This window comes from Salvia miltiorrhiza, chromosome 1 (assembly GCF_028751815.1).
Source record: "Salvia miltiorrhiza cultivar Shanhuang (shh) chromosome 1, IMPLAD_Smil_shh, whole genome shotgun sequence".
NCBI classification, from domain to species: domain Eukaryota; kingdom Viridiplantae; phylum Streptophyta; class Magnoliopsida; order Lamiales; family Lamiaceae; genus Salvia; species Salvia miltiorrhiza.
In genome coordinates, this window is record NC_080387.1 from 75,378,363 (window position 1) to 75,396,808 (window position 18,446).

The 18,446-nt window shown below is 36.6% G+C and overlaps 2 protein-coding genes and 2 long non-coding RNA genes across 4 annotated transcripts; 2 read left to right on the plus strand and 2 right to left on the minus strand.

Moving 5' to 3' along the window:
* Positions 1–151: 151 nt before the first annotated feature.
* On the minus strand, positions 152–1,586 carry LOC131006235 (uncharacterized). Its single transcript, XM_057933411.1, has one exon. The coding sequence runs from the start codon at positions 1,576–1,578 to the stop codon at positions 256–258; it is 1,323 nt and encodes a 440-aa protein (XP_057789394.1). The 5' UTR covers positions 1,579–1,586; the 3' UTR covers positions 152–255.
* A 1,022-nt stretch (positions 1,587–2,608) lies between these two features.
* Positions 2,609–5,018, plus strand: LOC131006237 (uncharacterized). Its single transcript, XR_009095440.1, has 3 exons — positions 2,609–2,945; positions 4,307–4,344; positions 4,482–5,018. It is a non-coding gene; the product is annotated as an uncharacterized LOC131006237 (long non-coding RNA).
* On the minus strand, positions 4,062–13,244 carry LOC131006236 (protein ROS1A-like). The gene is made up of 20 exons (XM_057933412.1): positions 12,632–13,244; positions 10,349–12,124; positions 9,918–10,259; positions 9,459–9,549; positions 8,355–9,370; positions 7,968–8,281; positions 7,805–7,884; positions 7,570–7,654; positions 7,404–7,495; positions 7,259–7,327; positions 7,118–7,154; positions 6,932–7,014; positions 6,384–6,815; positions 5,991–6,027; positions 5,842–5,899; positions 5,211–5,347; positions 5,057–5,122; positions 4,779–4,893; positions 4,665–4,703; positions 4,062–4,553 (listed from the first exon to the last, which is right to left on the minus strand). Exons 1-20 carry the CDS (start codon positions 13,242–13,244, stop codon positions 4,438–4,440), a joined length of 5,598 nt encoding a protein of 1,865 aa, XP_057789395.1. The 3' UTR covers positions 4,062–4,437.
* Positions 7,509–8,469, plus strand: LOC131006238 (uncharacterized). The gene is made up of 3 exons (XR_009095441.1): positions 7,509–7,643; positions 7,724–7,897; positions 8,330–8,469. It is a non-coding gene; the product is annotated as an uncharacterized LOC131006238 (long non-coding RNA).
* Positions 13,245–18,446: the final 5,202 nt, after the last annotated feature.

Genomic DNA, 18,446 nt, shown 5'->3' on the forward strand with positions numbered 1-18,446 from the left:
ATCTTGATCTTAGTCATGCACTAATCCGTAATTCGGTTGAAAATAATAAATTAGATGCATCGGTTGAAAATAATAAATTAGATGTATCGTTACATTACTTTAAGGGGACATTTGATTTGATACATATGATATTATAAGATTAATAAAATTAAAAAATATTTAAATAATTATTAATAATTATCCAATTACATTACTAAAATGTGCCATCAGGAACTAAAAGGATGTCAAGCAAACATTTGATTAAATTAGATTTTATCATATAATCATTGAGATTTTTCTAATGGAATCTACATAACCACTTGAAACAACCAATTTCAACTTGTTCAAAAACTCACTACCATTCCCATCCAAAGCCTCCCCAACAACTGATTTCGCCGCAACAACAACAAGATTCTCCTCATTTCCAACATCAATCTCATACACCTCCTCAAAAACCTCATCAACTCCGCAGATCAACTCTTCATAAAACAGTTTGCTCGAAGGGATCACATTCGCGACGAGGATCCCCTCGTCGCGAAGAACATCCCTCGCTGCTCGAAGCACGGAGCTCTCCACGAACTCCGAGGGTGGCGCGGAGACGCCATTCGTTGCATCATTCGAGTCCAAATCAACCATCACAACATCATACTTATCCCCCTCAGTTATCCCATCTGCAGCTGCAATCCTCTTGATGTGTCTGATCCCATCTTCAGCAAACAAATGGACGAGGTTACTGTGATCATTTAATCCGAAATGCCTCTTGGCAACTTCCAACACAACCTCGTCTTCCTCGACTCCGTCAACCTCGAAATCGAGCTGATCGGCCAAGAATCCGAGCAATGCGCCTCCTCCGACTCCCAAACAGAGAGCTCTCGGCCTGAATCCGGCCCGCCCCCGCCCCTCCAAGAAGCGATGGATCACGGCAATGCCGGCGACCATGGGGCTCAGGTAGGGCTGGACTAAAGCCCCCTTATCCAATTCAAACTCCAACTCATCGAAATTATCCGAGATTGAATCGTTTCTAGGTCGAATTCTCATCTGGGATTGCACGAAATTGGGCATTCTCTTAAACCTCAGCCTTCTCCTAAATTCACTAACCCCATCACCATTCACCAGCTCCACATTCTCAATCAACATTTCCCCCACGCGGGGCCCCTCGCAGATCTCCAGGATTGAATTTTTAACCACCTCGTCCTCGTAAATCAACAAGGGCACTTCTGGGGTTTCGCCGCGACCTAGAAATTCCGATTTGGGGGTGAGCAGTAACAGCAAGGGGGCGAGATTTTGGTGGGGCGGCGGCGAGGGGGAGGGGCGGGGAGGGGAATTGGGGCAAGATGGGGGATCGCCGAGAAGGATTAGGCGGGAGAGGGGGTGGGGGGTGGGGGAGGAGAGGAGGAGCTGGAGGTGGCCGGAGAAGGTGGAGAATATCCAGTCCGACTCGCGGCCATGTGGGACCCACATGGCTGCGGTGGAGGAGGGCGCCGCGGCGGAGGGGGAATCGAGGACGGCGGCGCGGAGGAGGCGGCGGTGGAGGGGGAGTGTGCAGGTGATGTAGCGGGAAGGGACTGTGGTTTCGAATATTGATGGATCGAGCGACATTATTGATTAATTCTAGGAATTTCCCGTTTTATGCTATATAAGTTCAAACTTCAAACTATACTAGTTTAGTGGTATTTCACTTAATTCATTTTTAAGATTTATGAATGTAGAGTTTTTGTTTTTTGAAATAAAGTGTTTACCTCAAAAAAAAAAAAAAATAAAGTGTGTGAATATAGAGTTGAGATTTGTAACATGACACTATCATTTTTACACAAATGAAATTATTGAGAGTGTGTTTCGCGACCTTATAAGCTCTACAAAGTTTATGAATATAGAGTTGAGATTTGTAATCTGGTATCAATTTTTCACAAATGAAATGACTGAGAGAGAAAGAGAGAAAGGTGTTTCGCTGACCTTACAAGCTCTTCAAAAAAGTTTATAAGTTGTTTATGTAGTTATAAGTTCATTTAAAGTAATCGACAAAACTAGCTGATAAATAAGTTATAAGCTCCTAAAACATAAGTTCCCAAAATTAACTTATTAATTTTAAAAATTATAATTTATTATTTTCATCATATATCTTTAATTTTTCTCTCTCTAAAAAAATACTTTATTTCTTTAACTTATAAATTATCCAAACATTTTGACAACTTATAAATTTTTAAAATACGCTTTAGTCAAACATCCTATCAATAAACTAAAATTTATTCGTAATTGAAATATTTCTTTGTGTATGATTATTTTTCGGTGAAGATTATTTGGGCCCAAGCCCAGTCGTAAGAGCTTTGTGGGCCTATCCATCACAGAGGAAAGTCCTCGAAAGCTTTCATTTAATTCTAAAATTCAAAATTAATTCAAAAAGATCTCAAATTCAAAATTATAAATACAATTAAAGATTCATGTAATTCATGGAATGCCTAAATTTGAAATACTCATAGGAGATGAGAAAAAATTTGAATCCAATCTTATATATGTAATTATTATCTTGTTTTATAATGAATTGTCACATTTAATTGATACTTCATCATTCATTCTTCTATTAAAATTTGTATAAAAAATATTCTATTTTTTGTGGACGGAGTGAACTAGGGTTCTTCGTCACGAGGATGCCCCGATGTAGATGTAATTATGTAAAGGACAAGGTAAAGGAAAGAAGCGCTAAAGCGCTTAAAGAAGAATCAAGAAACCCAGGCGGCAAACTCAAAATAAAACGCGGGCAAATCCATCTCTCTCTCTAAATCAACTTGAATCCGTTTTTTCGATTAATGCTTTAACCGCGAAATTGAAATTTGATCAGTTTTTGAGCTGATCCATCTCGGCAATCAATGAGAGAAAGGTTCGCCTAAAAGAGAGAGAGAAGTTAGGGAGAAATCCGCGCGACTGTTCGTACAATGAGAGAAGCTTTTTTGCACACTAATCCGAGAATAGTGAGTTAGCTCTACTTCAATTTGTCTTTTTACATAGTTTCATCATTCTATGTCTTGCTTATTGATTGGATTTTATGTTCATACATTTTTGTTTATTTGTTTTTTTCTTTCATGTTTTACACTTTTAGGATCAAATGTATCTGCAGACTTAATCTGTTTGCGAAATTAATCGCCTAGATATATTGAGCTGGATTTTCAAATCTTAAGGGTAAACTCGTATTCTAATGAATATATTAAGCTGAATTTGGACGGAAGAATTTGGATTTGGAAGTGAGGATTTGAAATAATCTTGCATTTGATGAATCTAGTATCTATTGCATTAACTTGAAACGTTGCTCAAGGATTTGAAATCCATTATCATATGAAAATATCAAACTAGTTCACTTAACACGAAATTCAATCCAAACAATTGCAGTGACTATTACATAAGCTGACTATTTCAAGTGCATAAGCTGACTATTACAAGTGCATTTCTGAACATGTATCAATATCTCTCGAAGCAGAGATGGGCATGATCTTCTCTCTCAGTTTCTCTGTAGTTTCAATCTTAAATGGACATCAAGCTTGATATATGTTGCCAATTTATAAGTTAACACATTCGCGCGCACACACATCTTTCTGTATGGTGGTTGGTGGATGAATGTGATGTTATAATAGGGCAAAGTATTTGATCAATGGCGTTTGCAGATTGCAGTGTGTATTGTTAATTGTTATAGCCTACTTTGTTTGAGTATGAAGTTGCTATTCATTATGGTGATTCTGTGGTAACATATTCCTGGTCTCTGTCTTTGAAATACTAAAAACAAAAAGTTACGTTGTCTACATTTGGATTAGTATATAGTTATTAGATGTTTGAATTAGAGATTTATCTTGAAATTGAAAAGGCCTTGTTGGACTATCTGATATCCATGTTTGTAATGATGTTGATGAATCTTGTAGTGCCTAAGAGGATTCAATATTATAACATCACTGTGTAAAGTATGTTACTATGTTTTATTGCTTGCTATATGCTCGGCAAAAGCATTGTGTGTTCAGTAATCTGTGATCAAATTGTACATATTACATAACATGCACCGCAACTGATACTTCCATAGGTCCATTAGTCTTTCCCCAAAGTACTCTAAAAATGTATACATGTAATACAACTATAAAATATTCAAATTTTACATTTGCTTATTTATTGTTTCCTGTCAAATACTTTTACCCTTTAAAAAATGGCTCAATAATGAGCATAAATTAAAAAAGATGAAACAGATACATGTTTGCAAACTACTATGATTACATGCAATTTCTGTCTATGAAGTTATCATATTCTATTCTATTAATTTCTCATTGCTGCTTACATACTGGTAAGTGATCAGGTTACTGGCCGGAACAAGAATTTGAAAGAATTTGTCAGGTATGTGTTGCTATCCTACTTCAGCAGTTCTTTTGTCATCCTGGAGTGGGGGCATAGTGGCTCATAACTTGAGATGGCAACTTTCTTGTTGCATTACCTTGTGTTTTCACTATTTTTCTTTGGTATCTTGCTTGCAGGGAGATGCAACCTGGCCTTTAGAGGTCGTGGTGCTCGAGTTTTTTGGTCAAATCCTCTGACACATACGAATCCTGCAATGCATTTATTGTTTTATGAGTATAAATGCAGTGGGGGTAATAGGATACATATAAGGGGCTTGATCTGTTTACTTTTGGAGCTACTGAGATGAAGACGATACATACCTCTCCAGAAGCAGTACTGGATACCTTCAGTCGACATACCTAGAAAGTACCAATCAAATTTCTTTAAGCCGCTTTGCTTTACCCTTTGGGTGTAAACTACTAGATTAAATGTACCTTTGAATATAGTTGAGACAGAGGTCCCAAAGAAGACTGTCCGTCTAGGTAAGTTCCATATCAAACTTCTTGGTACTTTAATAGGATCCCTGCTGGTTTTATCATCGGCAAAAACCTGCATATATATTAACATGTTATGGCAACCATCTTCATATGCACGGTCATACTTTCATGCATTACTATGCTAAATTGCCACTTTTTTTCACAATTTTCAATATATTGATCATCACTAATTGACAATTTCATATGCCAAAATTGAATCTTGGGAACTTTTTTACCTCATTGACCTGGAAATATGTGCCGTTGAGTGGGAAACTACCTCTCATTGCTGTTCTACAAGGGATCTGCAAAGAGGTAGTTCTTTTAGCAAAAAAAATCCAAAAGAGGGTTAGGTGTTTTTGTCTATGAATGACCATTTATACTAGCACTTACCAGAATAGTCCCTCGGACTGTTTGTGCATGTGCTTCTCGTGTGCTGTTGCATGGAAAACATGTTTTGTTGTTGCACATGCCACTTTCAGTAGAGCTACATTTACCTTCTGGAAGCTGAACTGAATCTGCAGTCTCACCTGCACAAATGACCAGCAGACTCCTTGAGTATAAAATTTAGCCACTTAGGGGTGTTCTGTTACTCAAGATTATATTGGCTTTAGAACCCCTGAGATTAGATTGGCTCTAGAACCCCTGCGATTAATTTTGTTATAGGGAGAGGTCAAGACTCGTTAGGCAAGACTAATCCTACATGGCACTGTTCTTAGACTAAGTATCGCACCGGAGTCCACCCAACCCAACAACATATCATGAGACTAAGTCCTGTCTAATTTACCAGACCCAAACACCCGCTTAAATTATTTATAACTTGGGGTGCGTCCTAAAAATGACTTCAACTTCGATTTATTCGGGCCTTATTTATTTATTTGGGGACTTGTGTTGGTGGAAATAGAGGGAAGCGGGAAGTCACCAGTTAGAAATATGCTACACAAATGCTTTTAGGCACCTTTTGTCTTATTTGCAATAAGTACTTTTATCAGAAGAGTTACTTTAAGAATTTAATATTACTTACCTGGTGTCCATAGGGCCAGAAGGTATGGACTTGGATCATCAGGTTCTCGCCTGTCCATCTAACAGACACATTTTACTTTTATGTCAGTTGGAATCAGATTTTGCTAATGGGAAATGTTAAAACTATATATAGAGATGAGGAATAACTACCCCTTCTAATAGTGGATGTGAATCCGGGAGTTCATACCTGCAATTATGAGTCAAATCAATTAAATTTTCTACTGGCCAAAGTTTCAAATATAGCAGATAACCTGAGAAACTTGATCTGTTAGCAGCATTATTTAGCCATCAATGTGGGGACGCACACTTTGTGCGGTTTTATATGCTTAAAGCTACTACTCATCTATGATATCATAAGTTCATAAATTATGACATCATAATTTTTTTGGTAACAGATTCTTCACTAAAAAATTGCATTAGGAAGTAGCTATTGTAGCTTCTTTTATCATTTACATAGTCTATGTTGCATTGCAAACTTTTGATTTATTCCGTATTGTCTGGAAGAGTTTCATTTGCAATTCGAGTGGGAAGTTATAAACGTACACTTGGTGTTCTGTCCGCAGTCGGCTAACGTGCTTCAGTTTGGGTGTTGGAATAGAAGCAAGTTGGGGGCTCAGTGCAATAATGGCTCTGGACATATCACCTTCTTGAATTTCTTTATTTTCCTGAATGAAGCTCTTTAGGTTAGTTGTAAATTCCTCGATGTTGAGCTTTATTTCTGGGATTTCATCAGGATCCTCATAAAATGCATCCTCAATGTCTCTTTCTGTATCTTCTATTGATGATTCTGGGGTGGCTGGCTCCTCGATAATGGGTTCACAATTTACTGTGAGCCCTGGACCACTTCCTATATAATTCTCAGGTGGAGGTAAGGACATAGGCTCTGTAACTACGCCACAGCTTTTACTGGAATTCGTTGAAACGTCTGAACAGACTACACGTTTCTCTTCTGGGCCTGGGAGAGCAAGCCTTGCGCTGGACCAGTTGCAAATGCATGTATCATAATCATGACTTATGCAATCTTATTGTATATTCTTCTCTTTTTCACATACTAGCAAATAAGATTATTTTTTGCACAATGGCCAACTTACCTGGCAAAAGCACTAGCAAAATGTCGGCATTCTCCTCTCATTGGGCATGCATTACAGTTTGGTTGTCTCTTTGTGCAGAAAACCTGTATCAGATACATGGTAACTAATCTATCAGTAAGCATTTCTTCTGGATTTGCATAGTGATTAGTAGTGGATGTTGATGAGCTATGAAAGATGAGGTTTTACCTTCCCAAATGTTATCAGTTGGTAATGTAGCTCATACCTGTTGTTCCATAACATAACAGTCAGTGGAACATAAGGATGTTGCCAAGAAAAGTGCATATAACTTGTATTGAGATGGGTTCATTCGGGTTGAGAAATTATTACAAGGTTTCTTGATCCAGCATGCAGAGTCGAGGCCAAAGATATTTCTGAATTGACTCCAGCACTGGATACCTTCACGAAAGCAAGTAGAGTTTAATAACTGCAGCATCTCACAGGGTTAATTGTTGATGGTTTGAGGTAAACTTACAGTTCAAGAAGATGCAATTGTAGGGACTCGGGAAGTGGTTGAAGTGGAACCCAACCAAGTCGGACGGCAATGCGTCCAACATTTGTGTCAACCTAACAAGAACAGTCAATGAAATGTTTTTCCTGCTTGTGTAGTATGCTTGATCCTTGCAGGCAAGTGTGCTTACCGGAAAAGCTAGATGGTGAAGTGTTAAGAGACGTATGCACTCCACACTTTTTAGCCCCAAACCGCGTATACTTAGTAAGTAATCCCTGCAACACATTTTTTATCAAAAGAGAAGAATGTAAGACTATATTAAGATGTATAAGTAAACATGCCAGGTATTTTGGAGTATATGCTAGTACAGCATGACTCGTAGATCCGGTGATGACTGAAATTGCCTGCATGTAATCAATACTTACTTAACTTTGTCTGGTTGAACATCTCGCAGCCATTCCAGGTCAATGCTTCCATGATCTTTAACCAATCTGTTGAGGAAAGCCTGCAGAAATCCGGTTAATTCCTTCACTTTGGTTTCTTTTTTATGTTAGTTAATTTCCTCATAATGTGCAACCATTCTCATACCTTAATCCGTGCTGCTAGCATGTTATTCATCCCCCTTTCCTTTATACAGTCAGAGATCTCACCAACATCAGCATTTCGTAATGCTTCATAGTCCAGAGAGTCCATTATGTCCCTGCTTCTTCCTCTTGTACCACCCTTTGATTGTGCATGCTTTCTTAATGAATCCCAATCAAATGACTTTTCCTTTTCCTTCTCATCTTTCTGCTTTGTTGCGGTTGACTTTGTGCTGATTCTACTTGATTGTACATTAGAAGCATGCATGGTATTCATCTCAGTTGGCTCAAGTGTGACATTTTCAGAGAGTTTTTGATTATCTGCATCAAGTATTATCAATTAGAAATTTTATGCCCTGATAAATGCAGTCACGTAATGATATTGAGGAATTACCTGTTGGGTTTTGCCCGAGTGCTTCAGCTGATTTCACGGTGTCCGTTGGAAAAATGCTTTCCTGCTGAAAGGTCTCCTGCATTCCTCCGAGTTTATAGTTCATGAAATGTCGGTTATCCCTGCTCTCAGACTCAATTGGTAAATTCATTTTCTTCTCAAGATGTTTGGTAAGAACTTCATGGTCTACTGTTGATGCCTGTAACTTGTAACTCGGAGTTTGTTGCTCCATCGGTCTACTTTCCATTCTCCGTCCTGCTTTATTATGTAACTCTTCTGTAACTGTTCCGCTGGTGGTATCACAATGTGTAGAAGTTAAGGAAGAGGTACATTCTTTTTCCAAGGATGCAAAAACATCAGTGTCCCTGTTTCCTGCACCCATCAGCATACCTTGCCAGGTATGCTCGGATGTCGGATCAGGTCCTTGATTATGCTGTGCATTGGTAGTTAATGGGTAAGTATATGCATTTGTGCTGCTTGTGACTCCTGGATAATCCCTGTTTGCTAGATTTTCATATTCCTGATGATCGTTTGAGAGCATTGTGTCCAGAAATGAAAATCCTAATTCTTGAAACTGATTTTTCTGGAATTCTGTTATTCCTCCAGCCTCTTCAAACAAGTTTAAAGGGGCATGGATTTCTCTCGAATTGCTCCCAGTTACTTGGTCATCAACTTCAGAATTTGATTCTGAGCTTGATCTGATATCCTCAGAGGCTTTGTAATTCATGGATCCTGAAGAACTTTGTGATGAAACAACCCATTCCTCTGTTCTTCCGGTATGTTTGTCTACTGTGCCTGAAGGAACTTTTTCTGAACTGTATTCAGACAGTTTACTGGATTTCAGAGTGTTGTGGTCATAAACTGGTTCCGTTGTCATTCGCTGATGACAAGTTGTTCCATCAGGGTGACTTACACGGACCACATATTCAGCCGATGGGTTTCCTGCTTTTTGGCACGATGTATCTCTAATGTTTGTCGGCTTGATTGGAAACTTTGCTGCAAGAGACATGAAAGCAGAGCTGCAGGCAAGGGGGGTGGGGGATAATAAAAAAGTGATCTATCAATCTACTATTCCTCATACGTCGTTATGATGGAAATCACCCATACCTCGATAGATGATCCGAGACATTTTGGGTGAGATATACTCCAATTACCGAGTCAACCACTGATCCTTTCCATTTGGAGAATCGTCTGTCTCCTGCCAAGATAAAATTTCATTCAGCTTATGGGTACACTGAAGTTATGCAATTGATGAGGTAGTATTATTCTGTGATCTTTATTGTAGGGTAGTCTTGAAAATATTTTACTTAGCCTTTTGAAGATATAAGGTTGCCTCGTAATAACTAAGTTAGAGAGATGGCCTCAGTAAGATATTTTATTTATTTATTTATTTATTTTTATTTTGATTTTGCTTTCTTCCGTTCTCTTCTCGAAACAGTAAGAGATTGTTTGTCCTGTGCATGATCTGTAAGGAGGTAAAATATTGGTTGGATGGTCTGGAAAAGGCATAGTTATTAGTTGGATCTAATTACTATCAACAACTAGGTAGTTATTTTAAATAAATACCTTGGACAAGATGCATGCGGGCTATGAATGAATCCACTCGACCACGGAAGACTCTTCTTTCTTCTTCCCACCGTTTTTGTTTATCCTCATCCATGGTTTCTGCACTCTCACTTCCTTCACTACCCATTAACAGGTTCCATAACCTATTTGTCTCTGGATCAAGGTCGACTTTGGGACGTGGTCGTCGTTTTTTGACTGGTTCAAATGCCTCGTATGGAACTACAACGCCATCTCCTGCGTATGGAACAAGAGCATTTCCCACTTCCTTACTGATCTGTAGGTTTTTCATACCATCTATGATATCATCAACTGAAAATATATTTCTCTTATATTCTCGTGAGCCTGCAGAGAGAACAGAGATAAAATATTTAGTTTTTGATGGAGCAAATTAAATTATACATAGACAGGAGAGATTGCTGGAAGATGTGTACATGAGTCATTTGTCAATTCATATCCATAACCCTGTATATTTCTGGTCTCCTGATGTACTACTCTACGTGTACTAGACATTTTGTTTTCTGGTGTCTTTCTGGTGTACTGCCTCTTTGCGGACACACGAGCAGGTGCATCTGACATCTCATTTCTTCTTATAACTTTAGGGCCTCCATGGGAAGTGAACAACATATGACAATTAGCAATTGCAGTAAGGGAGCTATTGTATTGTGCTTCAGCAAAAGGACGAGATTCTATGTCTGAGATTTGCTTCTGAGGCCCAACTCCAGAACTGATGGAATTCATGCACCAATAACGAGTGGCCTTGTTGCTTTCATAAGTTGGATTCATCAATGTGCTTATTTCTTCAGAACCAAAATATGGTATTCCACCATTCCTGCGTAATCTGTATGTCTGGGCATGAAGGCTCTTATTTGGGCTGCCAGTTTGTTCGGAGAATTTTTCAGCAGATGGATTGCCAGAAGGTATTCTGAGCCCATTAATTATACTCTCAGCATCCTTTGTACTGCTAACATTTTGCCACGATCTTATGCTTTCTTTGTTGAAGTGGCCTGTCTTAGAGACTCCATGGGAACATATCTGAGAGACAATCAGGGGTTGTGTCGGCTCAACGTAGGAACGTACTCTTTTGGGTTCTCTTTTCTCCATGTTACCTACCAAATCTTCCAGAAGTTGAGGCGTGCTCTGAAGCCTTGGTTGCCTTAGTCCATCCAAGTTCTGTTGTCCGGTAGTTGCTAGAAGAAGAAGTTGACTAAAGCCACCACTTGTATGATGATGTACCTGCCCATGCTTACCCTGCACATTACTTTGGTTTATATTAGTACTGCACGCATTTAGACTCCTTGCGATGACATTCAGAGTGTGTCCTTTCGATGTAGCTGGTGGGACTGTGGCTACATGTGGCACTGACTCTTGAGGTGGGATTTTATCTACAAAGGGGACAAAATTGTACGTGTGTTCTGTTTGTTTCTGTTCTCTGCAAATGTTTTGATGCACGGCCTCCACTGTGCATGTACCTTGCCCATTCAGTCCCGCACTATGGAAATCCAAACTCGAATTTTGGGAAGCATCACTCCCTTTATTATTATCCTCCTGGCGGTCAGTTTCTTTGCATTTGATTTTCTTTCCTACTCCATTTTCCAAGTCAAAGTTTAATGCTCTCTTGCATGATTTTCCTTGAGGTTGTGAATCAGGTACTGCAACCCCGTTTTCTGCATCAACAGATTGATTTGTTGAGCTTTTGATGTTTTTCTTGCGCACATACTTCCTTTTGGTGGGAGGATCTCCACCGGGGTTCTTGTTTTCTTTGGCTGCAGGCTTTGGAGTTCGTTTGGGTTTTGCTTCCCTAACCACCTTGGGTCTGTGCTTTCTCCTTTTGGGTGCCTTTTGAGGTGGTGTGCCATTTAGATCAAATTCTCCGTTATTTCCACCAACAAGATTTTGCTTCTCCTTGGTTGCCGAAATGTCAGGAGATGCTGTACTCAGAGAATCAGAAACAAAATCACTATGCTCTCTCTCTCCAATTTCAGCTTGTTCTGGCAGCATAAATTTATTATTGTATTCTCCTTTAGTTGAGATTTCTTCTATCAACAGATGTGGTATCTGACTGACCTCACCATTCTTCAGAAGTTTATGATGATCTGGTGTTGCTGGTCCTAGATGGGAAGGCATAGTTACGCTTGAGGAGTCCCCATCTTCCGATCTTTGTGGTAAGTCTATGTTGTAGCTTGGTCTGTAAGCCGCCGAAAGTCTACCTGCAAACGCAGCATTACAACCATCAGGTATGTTGGAGCTCCAAGAGTGTATTCCATTCTTTGCTATGTATAAAAAGATCGGCCGTTACATGCTTCTGTGACTTCCATAGAATGTACACCATAACTTTGTTCTGTTTCTTAAAAAGATTATGCATCTGTCATGGTATCAAGATCTAGTTAAAGAGTAGGTTGGCATGCAGTGGACATTAAAGAACTGAAAAAAAGTGCGGGTTTTGCATTGTGTATCATGAAACTAGGATGGACAGGTGACCTAATTCTAATACATACTTTGATTTGTTTCCCCAATTTTAAGCCAAAAGTAAATGGTTTCAAGAACTATGTGACATTTCAGTGTTTCTTTTGAACTAATTCATATTCATTTGAAGAACCATGTGACATATCAGTGTTACTTAGATAATTTATCAGAAGCCAATATGTTATTGTCTACTAATTTAAGTGCAAGATAAAAGGCTGAAACAACAAATATATCAAGAATATTTTACTCACTGCTTGGCATTTGTTGCAGGTTGTAATCACCAATATCCTGTTTTTGCACGGCCTTCTTTGCAGCAGAGGTTATTTCGTCTCCGTTCATTCCCAGGGCATCCCCTATCCCCATCAGCTCTGCCAAAGAATTAACCTTTCTAGGAGTAACCATATCTCCCACATTCTGCAGATGGGAGCCTGCATATCCAGCATTTTGGTCAAAGCTTCTGTATTTTTCGACTGGAGCAGCATCTTGTATGCCGTGGTTCCAGTTACTCTCACCGGCTACTCCAGCTGAGCCAGAACTGCAAGGCAGCATCTTAGTACACGTCTCAGCAGAAGCCACACCGTGGCCATTGTGCAGCCCCACGACACCAGCTTGCCCGATATTCTGAGGCACAGGAACAAAATTCTTGATTGGAGGCTCCACCTCCACCGGATTCATGCCTACACAGCTGTTTGGATGCCATGCCGGAGGCAACCCACAGCTTTCGTCCTGCAAAACACCGGTGTAAATTCCTAGCAAATCCTGCCAATTTTCGACTCCTTTATGATCCTGGTTCGATCTCTGCTCTACCGGCTTTTCTGGTGTCACCGGAGCCCAAACATCATGAAATCCCCTCTCCAGGTTCATCCTTCTTTTCCCAATTCTGGTTTCTTCAGCAGCCTATGCTATCTGTGTGTGATCCATATTTATCTGTGATTGCCAAAACACCTAAAAACCCTTTCTTATTAGGGAAAATTATGATAGAAAATTGAGAAACAATCTATCTTTAAAACAAATTTCCTGAAACAGATTCATCAGGAAGGAGATAGAAAAAAAGACCTGCATTTTTCACAGGTGAAAATCCTAGCATTTACTCCCACCAAATTCAATCCCCCAAACCAAGCACTGTTACTTATTATACCATATATTGTATCTATAGGCATGCCAAATTCACTACCCTATATTTCTCAAATTTCCTGCAGATAGCTCCCCAGAAACTGAAAATGGAAAAAACAGAATCAAACAGCCAAACTAAAAAATTGGAGACTAAATAGCCAAATCAAAATGAATTCAGGGATTTAATTCCTAGTTTAAATGTGAGTAAAAACCCATAAAGTCTTAAATGAAGATAATTTGATGTGATCCTTACTGATACGGGTTCTTTACTGTCAGAATTAAGAGGCGTGTTTATTGAGTTTAATTGGGTTTAAGGGGGAAAATGTGATAGAAAAGATACCAAGAATTGTTCAGTTACAGTCAAGCTCACCGATCTATAGATACAGCCGTTTTGTACGTATAGCCGGAGTGATGTGTTTCAGAACGAGTCAATGTCGGAGAGCCAAGTCAGCTCAGTTATAACAGTATTGGTTTTAGAGAGAGAAAGAGGAAGGAGAGGAGAGAGATACAGAAGAGTAATAATATATTATAATATGAAAAAGAAAAAGAAATAAAAGGCATTCTTGTTATGCTCAATTGAAAATATGCATGGTTTAGGCAGGTACGAAACTTAATGCTCTAGGCCACTTAGGGTACCCCAACTATAGCCAATCCCACATTTAATTTTCAATCCCTACATTTAAGTTTGCACATTAGGTGATATATTTACATGCGATTTTGAGAAAGTATTCCATCCGTCCATGAATAATTTGTCCTATTATAAATGGCATGAGTTTTAATAAAATGTGAGTGAAATTATTAGTCGAATAAAGATCCCACTTTAAATATAAGTGGAGTTGTGCAAACCCTACTGTGAAAGTGACAATTTTTTTATGCATGGACCAAAAAAGAAATTGTGTCAAATTTTTTATGAATGCAGTATCACTTTTTCCATTTTCGTCTGTCCCATAAAAAGTGTATTGTATTTCTTCTATTTTGAGACATGAGTCATGACCCTACAGAGTATCTATCACATATTATTCCTATTTCTAAAAAGTAGTGGATTTCTTTTTTCACTCGATATATTATTTATTAAGTATTTTTTAAAACTCGTGTCATCCTCCAAGTGATATTCTCTTAAGGGACCGAAGGAGTACTAAGTTTGTTTTATTATAAGTGGATTCCCCACATTTTGTTTTTTATATTACATTAATTAATTTATTTATTTATTTATTTATTTTGTGTGGAAATGGTTACGGGATTGGAGATTGACCCGGTCACTCATTCTTAAATAACTGAGGAATACCACTAAATTACATTTTCAAGGTATATATTGTGTGAATATTTTAATCGCGTTAATTGAAAGCATATACTAATTTTTCATTACTACTTAATTCTCTAGATTCTTGTAATTTTATTAGACAATTATTGTTTAAATTACGTTGATCTATTTTTTTTTTGTTTTAGAAAATTGTCTACTAATCGTTAATTCTAGTTGCTTATTTTTGCTTAAGTCTCAAAGTTTTGATGTATTTTTACTAAATTTATGTTGAACGGTAAATGGACGGGTCCTATTTCTTAAAAATATTTTTACTAGCTTACGTTGCAGTAAAATATTCTATCCTGTTTTAAAAAACTGAGTACTACCCGTTAGTTCTAGTTGCTAATTTTTGCTTTTTTTTTGAAAAAATGTATTCCCTTCGTTCATAAAAAAAAGTCTCGTTTGAAGGTGGACATGAATTTTAATAAAATTGTAAGTCTCGTTCAGTAATTGTACTTGGTATGCCCATGCGTCAATTTGATATCAAAACTAGTAAAGAAAAAGTTCCAAAAGTGAAGTAATATTATAATGTAGAGAATCTAATGAGCATAATCATATAAGCTCATTTAACAGAATCGTAGTCTTAACTTACCAAAAAATATCTCCTAGCCTTACGTCATTGAAATATAAATAGAATACTAATGTTATCATTTTTGTAGTAGAAGCATACATTTTTTTTTTACACTAAGCATATATGACATTTAATATCATAGTTTTGTCCGCTTATGCTAAAACTAATGCTAATTATTAATATTACACAATTCTTGCAAGTATCAATTTTACGAATTAAATAACTCTTGAGTATTTACAAACTTCAACCAAACGCCAAAAAAAAAATAAAAAAATGATCAATAACTTATAATAGGACCCAACAAAATTAGTTCAACTGACTACAAAAGTATATAGAGTCAAATTCATGTAGTGATGTGAATAAAATGATAGGAGTCAAATTCTCTCTCTCAATTTGTTCAATCTTTTTTTCTAGTGTTAGATCGTTCTTTTTAGTAGGGGAAAGGAAAATAGAGATTGAATCATTGATCTCACTCTTTATATAGATGAATTTTAGTACTATTTAGATTTTCAGATGGATATCTTTAGTTTATAGATTCTATGATTCTATCATCTGGATGTAAATTTAGATTCGAATAAGATAAATTACGTGAAACAAATTAAATTCATAAGTACGTGTACTTAACTGTGTATTAGGGAGAATATTAAAAGAAGTCTTAAATAACAAGATGCATTGAATAACTGAGAGTTAATTGATAATGAAATCTATGAATAGTTAATATTTAGAAATTAAACTTCTAAATATTGAACAGAAATATGATACTTTTTCGTTCACAAAAAAAGACTATATTATAGATGATGCGAATTTTGATCAAATGTGAGTGAAGTGAGTAGAGTAAGAGTCTTACTATAAACGTGAGTGAAATTGTTGAACTTTATTATTATATATAAATGACAAATTTTTTATGTATGAAGTGAAAGAAAATTAGAGCAAACTTTTCACTACTATAAAGAATATAAGATATTGATTGATGTGACAGTTACAAACAAATATGTGGGAACATGCATTAATCATTGTAGATGCCCTATCTTATCAATTGAAAACTTATAGTATTCTATTGTCCCATGAAAATATGCATAACTTTTTTTTTTTTTCGTATGTCTCATAAAAATATGTATATCTTATATAGTAATAACTCTCTCATTAAATATCGCCCCCTCCGTCAATCAAAGATAAGTCACAATTTCTTTTTTCGTCCGTCCACAAAAATATATCATATCTATTTTTAATAATAGGGTCTACATCATTTCACTCATATTTAAAGTGGGACCCTTACTCCACTACTAACTTCACTCATATTTTATTAAAACTCGTGCCAAAAATAAAGTGGCATATTTTTTGTGGACAAATGGAAGTATAATCAATGTGAGACCCTTTCTCCACTCACATTATACTTTACAGACTTTCTTAAAATTCGTGTCGTTTCATATTATGCATGTTTTTATGGGACGAAGGTAATATTTAATGATACAATCGAATCTTTCGTCAAGTTCTTAGAAATGTATTGACTTTGATATATTTCTATGAAAAAAATAGAACATGTTTAAAAAAAGTAACCATAGAGATAGCGACGGCTATGTACATTGCAAAACAATAATCAATCTTTAAACTAAGGATAAATTTCAAAGTGGTCAAAAGGCTGCCGTCAAAATTTAAATGGATGCGGCTATTGACACTCCAAGTATCTATGAATAAATTTTTTATATTTTTTCATTCAATTACCATATTACTTAAAATTTGGTTGTGACACTCCAAGAATCTATGTGACGTGGAGTAAAGCATGCATCAACGCTGAACTACTTACTTTCCCTTGAATACTCGCTTAATCCAAATTAAAGATAGGGATAAAGAGAGAACAATTAAAATATTAAAGAGTCGGGATAAGATTTCAAGATAACGATCATTGACTCGCGACAAGACACCGTTGAAGTCAGAAGCTAGAGATACGACCAGATTAAAAGGTCATCTCTGACGTAAGTACGAATAAAAATAATTAATTGATTAATAAAATTGATTTTACTTAGATTGATAATAACATGAAGAAATCTATGTAATGTATGTGATTTTTAGAGATTTATTATTTTGCCCTCTACGTACTTCCTTATAAATAGTGTATCTCCACATATCGTAAGTTTCACGTGGTATCAGATATAGGAGTATAATTTTTTTTTTCTCTCTAACTGCTCTTGAAGGATTTCAAAGTTTGCTGAATACTGGTTACTTGTTCTTCCCTAATTTATAAGTATTTAAAATATTTGTTAGTAGTTAATTCATCACTATGAATAATTTTTGTACATTTTTTCATTCTATTACGTTAAGTAGGAAAATTACTCAAAATAGATTTTATCACATAAAAAAGCCAATACTTATAAAGCAAAATTGATTTTGTGGCACTTTTTCAAAATTAAATTTCAGAATGAGTGTATCTAATCAAACAACATATTGTAATAATATCATTAAATTCATCTAATTTTATAAAATTGATTAATTATATCCTTATACTCTTCCACCCTCTCCGCCACCAGGCCCACCACTGTCACAGTTGGGATTGATTGTGAATAAATTAAGTTAGTGCAGTATCCATCTATTCTATAATAGCATTGCATATTATAGGCATCATAATAATTTTTTATCCAACACAATTGTGCTATTATTTAATATCGAGAAATCCAACATTTATAATGAGAAATAGACTCAAACCCCAATAGTGAAATCCAAGCTTTTAAAAGGCATGTTCCAACAGAATAGAGATTGTGTAGATTTTTCTCACTTTTAATTTCTTAAGTAACACACTTTTGTAAAAACAGGCCCACTTCAAATTAGGACTTAAACCTTAAAGCCCATTGAATTGTGAACCTTAACAACCCAACACAAAATGAAAACTCTATATCCAATAACTACTCATGACATATTATGGTGTGTTTATTTGATGGAAAAGGAGAGAAAATGTATTTTTATCCATTTTTCACTATTTTCACATGTTTACTATGATGAAAAATTTTCTCATGGAAGAATGAAATATTTTCTCGGGTAGCCTCTTTTCACTTATTTTATCTTCAATGTGATAATATTATCCTAAGTA